Consider the following 12,192-nt stretch of genomic DNA (forward strand, 5'->3'; position numbering starts at 1 on the left):
CTAACTTTGAGACGAAATTACCTCTGTTTGACAATGAGTCAAAGTTACTCCAACTTACAGTATGTTATTTCATGCATAAGAATGAAAAGTTACAACAATTAATTAAAAAGGGTGATTTCTCGACGATTCCCCTCGAAATTAAAATGAATCTACAAGCAATCATCACAGTTGTCGTTTCTTTGTTCGGCTCGTCTTGAATTCCATGCGAGAAGTATATAGACAGGGTGGTGGTGGTTTACCTGGCGAAATCGATCATCGCCTGGCAGACCTCAATCATGTCCTGGCACCTGCCGATGAAAATATCAATACGACTGAATATATTGTCCACGTTTAAATCCCACGGTACATGCGTCAGTGTGGTGTGCGCGTGCGCTATCTGAAAACGAAATGGGAGTGTCGATAGGGGGTTGTGGGTGGGTGTGGAGGGTGAGGAGGGGGGATATGAAAGAGTCGTCGGTGAAATTTATGTTAGACGAGGACAAGCCGGTGGTTTAATATCCGGCGCCGTGTGACGAGATCGATCGATCCTCGTGGATCCGCGGGACTTAAAGCGGATAAATAAGGACAATTCCAGCCATCTCCGTGTGTTTCTGTCTTTTCGAATACTGTATTATCGGCCGATCGACCGAGCTGACGCGGTTCGTAGCCATCCCCACGCGATGGGGTGGCCATTCATTTTGCTTCGTTACGGATAAATGAACCACCGGTGGAAACTGATAGACGTGTCGCTATACTTTGAAGTTATTGTATCGAAAATGGACACGTTTTAAATACAGTATCATTATTCGAAACTGTATATAGGACATAATATTAGGACACTTATCGAGTATATATATTGCGAAAAATGAAATTGTATAGATCATGGTATAATTTAAAACAAGACCTCTATTAAATAAACGCATTTATTTTCGACGATTTATGACTTAAAAGGTGAAATAAATTGCGTCTGACTACATACGGAATTATTCACTGTGATATTCAACGTGTTAATTGTTCAATCAACAAGTGCTTGAGCTTGGAAATTTATTTAGAAAAATTCTTATTCCCTTTTTCATTGACTCGTTCAATCTCTTCCCCGATATAAAGATGTTATCAAACCCATTTATTTTAATTGAACTCTATCTACCGTTTTTTTTCGATTCCTTTCAGCTTCACCTGTTAGTATAGAGAGCTGGACGAGCTTTGTCCCATTTAAGTTGAAGAACCACCCACGCGGGCCTGTCACAGATATTTTTTTTTTTCGAGAGTCAATCTGCCAATCAATTTTCGGACAGCGCAGTCTCATCCGTTCGGAAAACACTGAAACGTTCTACAGAGAATCGAAGCTTCGAAAAAAAAAAAAATGTCATTCGGTATCTTGACAAATATCGGAACCGTATTCGTATTTTCGTCTCTCTTCTCGGTTGTTTTTTACTGGTCGATAGTCGATTACAGGAATATATGTAACGCCACTGGGTCACGATTCATTTGCGAAATATAGACGAATTCGTTTTTCGGCATCGAAGTGTTTTGTCAATAATTGAAATATCGCGAGGTCGATTGCACTGCGTTCCAACACGATCGAAAGACTTTTACTTCATTTTTTTCATTACAAAAAAAATGGAATCACAAAAATTTCCGTTTCCACATTCGAGAAGGATTGCATTATTAACCGTTCGTGGCTGCCTGTAGCCGTTTTGCATAAAACAATCGCGCCGTTCATCCCAAAAATCGCGAACATCCCCTGTATTTTTTAACAGTCAATCACGCCGATATTTCGACCGCGATAAATTCTGATGCATTTTTCAAAACGGGACGATCGACATTCCGGTCTGTCCGCGAACCATCAAACATTTGAAAATTACAAGATTAAAAAATTCATGCAACCGCCTCTGCGGTTGTAAATTTTTCCGTGGAACGCTGAAGATCGCTGAACACATGAGGCACACTGGAGTAAATTGTTTTCCGACCTCATTCTGGTTTTTTAAATTCTGCAACCGAAAAAAACAACGCCAACCGACAGTTCTATTTTAATTCGGGAAGAAATTATACGAAAAATGTGAACATTCCATCCGTAATTGCTTTCAACGTAGTAACACCATCAGTGGTGACAACAAATTTGCGCTCGTTATTGTTGTTTGGAAATTGGCTATCTAAATTTTAGAAATTCAACATAGAAATAATCGAATATGAAATTTTGTTCATACACTGAATGGCATAACTATAAAAAAAAAGCACCCTACAATTTTCAATCCTTATTTATCGCGATTAAAAAGGAAACGAACCACTTCTTTTCTAGAAAATACAATCTACCCTTTTCCAAAGGAACGTTATTTCTCAACAGGATGTCAGACACAGCGTACTTGGGTTGTTTTGACTTTAACCATAAATACACAAGAATTGCAAATTTTAGAGTGGTTTCATAATTATGCCGCGCAGCGTATTGATAACTGAATTTCGCGGTAAACATTCGTGCAGTCTACAAACTATATTTCCCAATCTTTCGTTTACTCATCGCCGTGGATGGTAAACCAGAGAATTAATTAATCTCCTTTCCAACCGACGGAAAGGTCCCGGCAATTAATTACCGCAGTTTGCCAGTCCAGAAGGCCAAGAGTAAATGGAAGCCATTCAGAGTGGCCAATTCGCCGGACATGGGGGTTAATAAATACTCGTTACAGGCCAAACTAGCAAAACCCTTCGAACGATCCACCCCCTCGCCCCCATCCTCGTGGGACTTCGTTTGACCCTCGATCAGTGGCCGGTAATACGATTGTTCGGGATTTTCCCCCTACAGAAAAATCGTAAAAGAGCCCTCTAATTCACCCTTTCCCTTCACCCAATTCTACCAGCGACGACTAAACCGCCCTCGATTCTCACCCACCCTTCCCTTAACCACGCTTATCTGCCTGCAACGGGAAACGGCAAAGTCTATGGGACGGAGGGACGATTGTGACTTCCGGTTAACGCGAAAACTTGACCTCGTTCCATAACCGACATCCCCATTCCACCCCCACCCTTCTGGAGAACCAAACGCACCAGCCTCTTTCGCCGAGATAAAACGTTAATCCACGGTTGACAAATTATTTTCGAAGCCATTATCCTTTTCTGCTAGAGGGTGAGAAGGGAGGTGGTTGTCTAGCGAGAAAACCTGATGGTTTTTAATCCCTTGACGGGCAATTTATTACGATGATTTGAATACTCGTGGGGAAAGAGAAGGTGAGCACTTCGTTGGAATATCCAGTGGAAATTAAAACGGGTAATTTTGCTAATTTTCACCTGGATTGTCTGAAGTTTCCTGGACGTCGTGGTAGGTGCGCGTGATTCGTGTCTGTGGAACATTGCTGGGGATGGGAGAGGGTGAGGGTTTTTGAGAATTGGTTTAATCTGAGGGTAATTATCGAGGGTCAACGTGGGGAGCAGTGATATACACTATAAAATTTTGTGCTTGAAAATGTCTGTTAAATGGACAAAATAGTACAAGGTTTGATGATTCTAAATGGTCTGTACAGGATGATTAAACAATTGTCAAGACATTTAGGGGCTTAGAGTACTCACTGAGGGGAGTAGAAAATGTCTAGTCAGCATAGGTCCTGAAATCAATCCTTTAAAAAAAAATCACAAAAGTTTGTTTGTATATTTTCTTGCACACATTACTTTGATCACCTATCTGAGAACATTTTTTATTCCTCTCAGTGAGTACTTGTAAACCTCTAAAGTCTTAGTCTCCCTTTTTTTTAATCACCCTGTGAAAAGTGCAATTTAAGCGTGAATGATTATCGCACTTAAGGAAAGTGTTTTTTTTCCTATTAATACGTTAATCGGGGAAAAAGCGTTTTTCGACACGCACTTGAGAGTACAAGGGCTATCAATCTCTTCAGATTGTTTTGCAACAATACGGGATTACGGGGGTGGGGTTAAGATTAATTGCTGTTCGCGTTAAACGACCTTCCAAGGGGGATAGAAGGGAGGGCGGCGGTTGGGGGATGTGAATATTATTTTAACGACGCAGCGACGTGTTTCCGCACGGCACAGGGGATCATTGTGAGTTGGCCAAAGAGAGGGGTACAATTACCGTGACTTCCGCTTAACGCGGGAACTCCTCACTTTGCCTAACGGCTCTTCCCCAAGTATCTAAAGTAACCCCGCTCACGTCGTTTAATAGTCCTTTAATGCACCGACCGGCGTAGTGAATTTGTACGTAATATCGACGAGAGATAGTTTTACAAGTTGCGCTTGTAATTGAACCCTAAGACGAAAAATAAAAAGGAAATAACGAAACGATGAAGAATTTTATCAGATTGAACTGTTGTACGAGAAAATTGCTGCGTTAAAAATAGGGAAAATGAATGTAAACTGGTTTAACTATTCTTTGAACATTTTACCCTTGTGCACTGTTCAATAAACATTGATATTCCTTGAATTAAATTGGGCCTGTATTAATCCTCGAATGGTAAGGTGGGTTTTAAGGTCGTACTTGGTAAAATGGGGTGGGATCCGATCCGAGTTATTTTTTGCTATTTTATTAGGTACTGAATTTGTATTTTTGGTTATCTATATCATGAGGAATAATAATTTAGTTATATAATAATATAAGTACTACATGTTTACTAAATAATCAAAAATATTTAAAAATGTGTATAATAAAAAAATAGAAACTAGAGTGGGGATAGCAGAAGAGGACCTTACTATTAGAGGGTTAAAATCGATTTAATCAAATATATTTACCTATCGTTAGATCGTATCGAATCTTAAAGATTTGCTTCGGGTTAAATTGACCCGAACAGTGCACGAGAGTTAATTAAACATTAATTCATGACAATATATTAATAACATGAAATTTTCATGTAAAATGGTATTGCAAAAGAATGATTGTTACCTTTTCGTAGACAGATCTGTAATTTTCACAGGCTTCCAGGCATTCATTCAACTTCTGTATGGACTTCCTGGTTTTACCTTCGAAAATCTCTGTCAGATCGATGAAGCCACGGCAAAGTATGATGATCTGGTTGCTGAGGGCCCCAAACAGATTTTCGATTCTCTCCTGGCTATTGTAGTACGGTGAATTCAGCCAGATTACACGAAACAGGTGTATGATCTTCATCAGATGTTTCCCAATCTCCGACGGCTCGGTGCATTTATTCAGCTCGGCCGAAGGTGCCTGTAGACTGCGCAGGTACTCGATGTTCGACTTTGCTTCCTTGACACCGTCCTCGATCTCGTCCTTCAACGCGAGAAACTGACGAACGTACGTCGAGTGACTGACCGAGAGATACTCCGTGATCTTCTTCACGGTGGATGTTTGGAGTTGATGGTTTAAACCACAGAGATTGTCGTCTGTCGTCGGAAAAATTTTTGTGCTCAACAATTGGAAAGATTCTCTTGTGCCTAATATGTAATTAAAGGGTTAGGCCATCTTGACGGCCCAAAATTCGTATGTAAGTGTGAATGAAAAAGAAATGTTTCAAGGGCTTTACTCTACACGCCCTATGGTGAAAAGTTTTTTTCCTGCAGACAATTTTAGAGAATAATTTGTCCACCATTTTAGTCCTCTATTTGTTTAAAAAAATAGTTACAAAATTGTCTTATAAAGTCCTTGAAAAAATTTTTTCATTTACATATGATCTTCAGGCATCCAAGGTGGCCTAACCCTTTAAATCACGATCGTTGCGAAGAATTTAATTGATCATGGTTTCGCAGATACGAACATCGATAGGTCCAGAACTCGTACTCGTCCTGGAGGCACAGTAACTCGTTGGGCGTCGCTTGTTCCTGGTCCATGAGGGCGATTCTGATCTGTGTAGTCCAATGTACCACCACGCCCTCGAGCCTCTTGACCAGCTCCTTATCGATACTGGACTCGTCGGCGGACTCTTGTTCCGCGAGCTGGCTGCCCTCACGGGGCACGTATATCACCGTTAAGCCCAGCATTTTGTACGTGAGGTCGGTTAATTTGCAGAGGAAGGTGTCCAGGCTGGTGTAGAAGTCAGCCTTCACGCATGTGGGTCACTTACGTTAAGGAATTACAAATAGACTCTCTAAAATTCCTATCATCGACAGCATCAGCGGATTATATCATCTTTTTACCAAAGAATTCTGTCACACAACACGAACAAGAACTATGAGAAGTATACGAAAATAATCGAGTAGTCCAACGACAAGTTACTACAGTAAAGCATCGATGAGTGTTCGAAAGCACTGAGAATGAGAGGACCCCAGGTGTAACACTGACTTTTTAACAAGGTTTACCACAGTGATAAATATTTCTTATTGAAGTCTTCGGACAATCATCGATGATTTACTGTACAAGACGACAATACTAAACTTCCACGAACATCCAATTTCCATTCAAAAGTGCTCGTCAAGTAATCGACAATTTGTAATTCGAGGAACACTATGACCAACCGATCAGAGGAACCACGGATCCATTAGGAATAATGAAGCGGCTTCCGGCCACTCACGCAACGGAATTGTTTCTTACTCGAGCGGATGCCGTTTTACCTCCCCCAGCCTAGTACATGGGCAAACATCGACGACGAATTCACCGACGGAGCATTTGGCCGAAAATTATGGTAATAATAACTTCGTCCTGGCCCTTCCTGTTTCGTCCCATCCCCCCCTCAATCCTCTCTCCACAACACAGTCATGCCGGTGTGGACCAGGGCCGGAAGTTCGCGGACGGAGCGTTGCGGTAACGGGATTGCGTCGACGAAGTTACAAATTCACTTGGTAAAGTCATCGTTTCAGACTGCTGTAACCTTAAGCTGAAGAGACTGCCGCGTTATCCAGGTGATCGTTCCTGACGTTAATCGACGCTTCCCCTCTCCCCTTGCGAAGCTTTCAACCCGTTGTTCGGATCCGTTGTACAGGATCTCGAACGGGCCCTGGGGTTGTGGTACCCTTGTACAGTGAGATTTAGTGCTTATGAGCAGACCTTGATTCGGAATTCCCTCGAGCACCATGGATTCTTCTAAGAAGAACACAGACTTCGCCGTTACGCACTTAATGCTACTAAATGTAGTCTGTACAGCCCAGACGCGCATCTACGTTAATAACAGGGGCCATTTTGTTGTCTTGTTTGAACCAATTCGATGATTTGAAGGTCATGAAAAATTGTTGAAAAATGGGGATGTATGGTTGCTGGCTATGTGAAGTCACTTGGTATTAACTGAAGGAGACCAACTAAAGATCTCCTTTCTTTTTCATGATACGGGGAAATAAACGGATCGAATTCTAGGACAGTGCTCTTAGAGGTGTGTCATCAATAATATTGTTCTACTTCCAGAACCTCAACCTCTTTCCGAACCTTCTATGCTTTCAGAAACTTTTTGCACTTACAAGAAAATCATTTTTGCTACTAAAGCTTCTAGTCTTTCCGTAGAATCTATATATGCAGAGAAAGAACGACTTTTCGAAGGGTTTCGATCACGGTCTGCTTTTCCGCTGACTTATACTACTTGGTCTTCTAATACGAAGACGTACCCAAATGGTACATGGAAAACTCCTACTCTAGACATCTTTTGTCTACCTTCCAGAAACTGTTTGTACTTCTAATTAGTCAATAATTGGTAATGAAGCTTCTAGTCTTTGTATAGAGTCTAGAAATACAGAGAAAGAACGAGTTTTCGATGGATTTCGATGGTGGTCCTTTTACGTTGACTTATACTACTTGCTCCCCCCTAGTACGAAAACAAGATATACATGAAAAGTACCAATCTAGAACATGTTTTATCAATGAAAGAAGACATCCTGTCCAATCTCTCACCTCTAGAATCGTCTACCTAGTCTAGACTACGTCAGCCTTCCTATTGACTCGTACCACTCGCTCAAGAAAATTCATCTCAGGTTCTCTAACGGGGATACCCTAATCAAAGTTCTCCGAGCGCATTGTCTACCCAAGGGGCAAGAAAACGCCCGAAGTGAGGACAGTGAAGTTTCGTGGCTCGTTGAAGTATCGTTACCCAGGACGAAGCGTTCGCGTGAAACTTTCGCAGCCGACTAATTAAATACCAGTTAAGCCGCGAGTTAGGATACTGTCTGGCCAGGTCTCGATCGGTACGAAGATCGGCGCTAGCGTGTTCTGGACCACCATAAGAACGTGGGACTCGGGCTTTTCGTTCACCGAGCCGAACAGTATTCGGTCGCGAAACGTGTCCGGGTGCAGAACGTTCTGCGACTCCCGGATGAAGTAGTTCAGCTCGCGGACTGGCACTATCGGGAAGCCCAACCCGACGTTCAGTCTGTTGTGCAGCAAATACACCGTGAGCACGGAGATCCGCGGAGTATTTATGAACTCGCGAATCGTCACCTCGTGACGATGCATGAAATCGTTCTCGGTGATGCCGCTGAGGGTTGTCATTTCCTTCACGCAGGTCACCTTGAAACAGAACGAAAGACTCTTTAGATGGTAGCACAACGTACACTGGCGTTCGTAAGTATTGGGACATCTGGTCTGAATGAAGAAAACAGGATGTTTCGGGAAAATTGTACAGGGTGAGTCAGTAAGAACTACTACGATTTTTTTTTTTAAATATGACGGTGACCTTGAGTTATTTCAAGGTCATTGCATCTTTTTTAGTACCACGTTGTTGTCGGTGGAAGGGCGAATTCAGCGACCTATAGAATAACAACCTTGATTCTTGAAAATCTCAAAAATGGTATCGGAGTAATTGACGAACTGCTCTGATTGCGTGTGTGTTCGGCATAATTTCGCGACGTTTCCCTCGAAATTAATGTATATTCAGGTGAACATGCTATAGATCGCGAAGTTCGTTCTCCGTATTAGACAAATATCCCAATACCAACGACGGTAAGTATAAACATATTTGATTCCTCCGCGTAAAATGATTAATTTCCAGGATATTACAACTGGAATCCTAAGTAAGGTAAAACACCACAGTCTACTCACAAACTGCTCGAGCTCTTCGTCAAGATAAACCGGCCTAAGCTCCTGCTGCGTCAGGATCGTCTTCCTTCCTGCGAAAGGATCACGGATAAATGAATGAAAAAAAAAAAAGAAAAATCATTTCGACCGAAGTAGAACGACGGCGACAGGGTGGGAAGGATCTCGAATATAATTCCCGACGCGGCAGCGAAACGGAAACAAGTTTAGGGTGAACGGAAGGAGGATCGTTCGTTAGTCGTCAATTGGAAACGGCGGCGGCCGCGATGGGTCCCTCTTAAATCCGGCGGGAGAGTTAAATCGAAGACATTCGTTCTAAGAATCTTCTCCTCTCTCTCTTTCCCACTATTTCCCTTTCCATCCTGGCGGTACCGTTCCGAACGTCGTTTTTCTTTGGTCCTCTTCTCTTGCACCATCCCCCACACCCCCTTCCATCATCCCTCTTGCTTCCTTCTAGTCCCTCGGATACGCCTTTGCTCCTGGCAATCTAATAGCAACGATAAATCGCGGCCAGCCACTGAATCGGCGAAAGAGGAAACACGTCAGGCGATCGAGGCGCCCGCGGGAGGACACGTTGCCGTAATTTATTGGCCTATGATAGCGAGCATTATGCAGATAGTGACGACGCTCGTCTTCTCATCTGGCCCAGCGTAACCACCATCCCACGTAGACCCTCCACCCGTTCGGGGGACTTATTACCGTCACGTAGCTTCTCGCGACGATGTGGTTTTTCACGGTTTTACCGTTCCCGCGACCGTCACGTACACGCTGTAACCGTGTTCCGCGCGGGAAACTTCCGAGGACGATCCGTTCGCGAACGTAGAGGCGGTTGCTTTTGTTGCCAGTGCAAATACATTTGTCCTTGCGCGGGATTACGATCGAACGGAGAGTAGAAATGATTTATTGGGATTCGTGCTCACTCCTGAATGGGAGGAATTTAATTCTTGATCTATGAGAAGGTTTTTTTTTTAATATAGTAGGACATAGGTTGTCAATGTGGGCGCTACAGTTTACTGGTGAAAGGTGAGGAGACCTGTGGTGGGCTTCCATTGTCTCCTACTGTCACGTCTGAATTTAATCGAAGATCCCGCTGTCGACAAAATGGCGGTCGGAGATCGAAGCAAGTTACGTCACGTGAATCTTGTTAGTTAACGAACAAAAAAACGGAAAATAACGAAAATTGTGTTGCGAGTGTAATGGGAATCGTAACGGTTAATCCGATTTTTCATTACGAATCGTTATCGCGAAATGGCGACGACATTTTTTTTTTAACGGATTTTAATAAACAGGAGAAATTCTGAAGCTTTTGTAGCGGGACACGAGTAATCGAAAAACTGTTGGGGGACAAACGAGAATGACGGGCGCGTTGAAAGCTCGTCGAGTAATGAACTTTTTTTTTTGTTATAGCAGGGTATCCGTCGGTCGCGCGAATAATTCCCCGTGTTCGAAAGATTAGTCGCTTTAGCGTGATTTTTAATTTCGATTCCCCCTTCCCCCACCCCTCAACTCGTTCATGACGAACTGTGTCGGTGAATATCCGAACAGGTCGCGAAAATGTCACGGGATCGAACGGAAATGTTCGATTTTCTGTCCAGGCAGGGATGATATCGATGTTACCAGTGACGGGGTTGCACGGACTGCTGAAAAAAATCTTTCGAAAAAATCGAATGAATTGACCCGGGGAACGGTTGGATTTTCGTGTAAAAGCCGGATATATAAATCGAGGGGGGAGCTCGTGGATGATAGATCGACGGTGTTCGGAGCATAGTTAAATATTCCAATCTATGGTCGAGATAACCGTTGTTATGCACCTGTCCCTTTGGAAAGATAAATGTCGATCCTGAAACTCCTTTAGTTACATGCTTCGAAGTTTCACCGAACTACAACTTTTTCTGTTAAACAAACTACACGAATCGTTATTTTTACTTGCATCATGCGTTCATCATAAATATTTCTTCATTTTGAAATGGGATTCCTGGTTTGGTACGTAATCTGGGGAAACAAATGCCTTTTGGGAACAGATTTGTGAGTCGCTGTATAAAAGTACTAAAGTCTTCGAATAGCAACGAATGAAAAACGGTATTAAAATATTTCCAAATGTTAAAACATCCGTGTGAATCATTTATATATAATCTACACAACATTATATATATTTCTTCGATAATTTTTGAAAGGGTTAACGCCACAGAAAATGTTTCGACTCAACCCCTAGTATTTTCTGTCGCTTCGACTATTAATATCAAGCGCAGTACACTTCGATGTTACTCAAACTACTGCGGCGGACGGGGTTAATACGAAGTTAAACTCGATCGACTGATTCTCCGGCGGGTCTTCGCGTCGACATTAATTGTTCGCGGGGTAGTTTCGCAACGTTTCCACCCACGCTCGTTCATCTTCTCGCTCCTCGAGTCCTTGAAGCTACCAAGGGGGAGGGCAGATATTGCGGATAACGGGTGTACGTGTGAGGGCGGCCTGTTATTGGTTTATCCAGTTTGCCTACTTTTGGCTGGGAACGGAGAGCCGCGACGAATTAGCTGCGTTTCCCTAGGAATTGGTTCGTGGACGGGGGTGGGGGCAGGTGGTGGTGAGGGGAGACAGGCTTAAATTACCATAATCCGAGAGACAAATTAGGAACTCGGCAACACCGTGAACGACCGATTAATCGGCCACCAGTGGCCACCTTGGGCGTCATAATTCACGAGCTGACCATTCGTATCGATACACCCTAACCATTCTCGGTCGACCAGGTCGGTCGACCTTGTTCGCCATGGGAATCGAGGTTCTGAACTTTTTGGTAGTAATGAACATTATTGACACGATGCAGAAATTACGGAAGAATTGGCGATCTGTTTGAGGTCTGTGAATAGTTCGCAGCGGAGTTCGAGTTTTTATGGGGAGAATCATTTTTATTAATTGGTAGACTTCGAATTTTTACGTTTATAGTATAATTTTTAAAAAATGTAATACAGTAAAAGACCATTCCAACGGGTTTGCTATTTTATGCTTAGCTTAATACGATATTTAATGAGGGGTATTTCTATATTTGGTCTTGTCTTGATGAATTACTTTGGAAAATGTCATTTTACAGGAAAATCCAGAGTCTATCAATTAGGTAAACAGAGCAGGAATCATCAAAAGTTCTTTCGGTTTTCTGCTGACAAATGAAAACGATTGATCTCCTGCATTACCGACCGCATTACAACCTATAAATTATATATCATTGTATTCTCTAATCTGTTCTCTTCAACTTAAAAAAAGATATCGTAAACATGGGTACAATCGAACTGACGTGTGAGTGATTTAAATATGGA

General features: G+C 42.5%; 1 protein-coding gene across 1 annotated transcript in view; it reads right to left on the reverse strand.

Annotated features, from left to right (window-relative positions):
* Positions 1–5,925, reverse strand: part of LOC107190531 (dynein heavy chain 2, axonemal) — a 45,027-nt gene extending 39,102 nt beyond the window's left edge. The window contains exons 1-3 of the mRNA XM_015579341.1: positions 5,688–5,925; positions 4,859–5,316; positions 240–376 (exon numbers count right to left, since the gene is read on the reverse strand). Coding sequence (XP_015434827.1) covers positions 240–376; positions 4,859–5,316; positions 5,688–5,910 — 818 coding nt within the window. The 5' untranslated portion in view covers positions 5,911–5,925. The remainder of the gene's footprint in view (positions 1–239; positions 377–4,858; positions 5,317–5,687) is intronic.
* Positions 5,926–12,192: the final 6,267 nt, after the last annotated feature.

Source organism: Dufourea novaeangliae, unplaced genomic scaffold, assembly GCF_001272555.1.
Source record: "Dufourea novaeangliae isolate 0120121106 unplaced genomic scaffold, ASM127255v1 scaffold187, whole genome shotgun sequence".
NCBI classification, from domain to species: Eukaryota; Metazoa; Arthropoda; class Insecta; order Hymenoptera; family Halictidae; genus Dufourea; species Dufourea novaeangliae.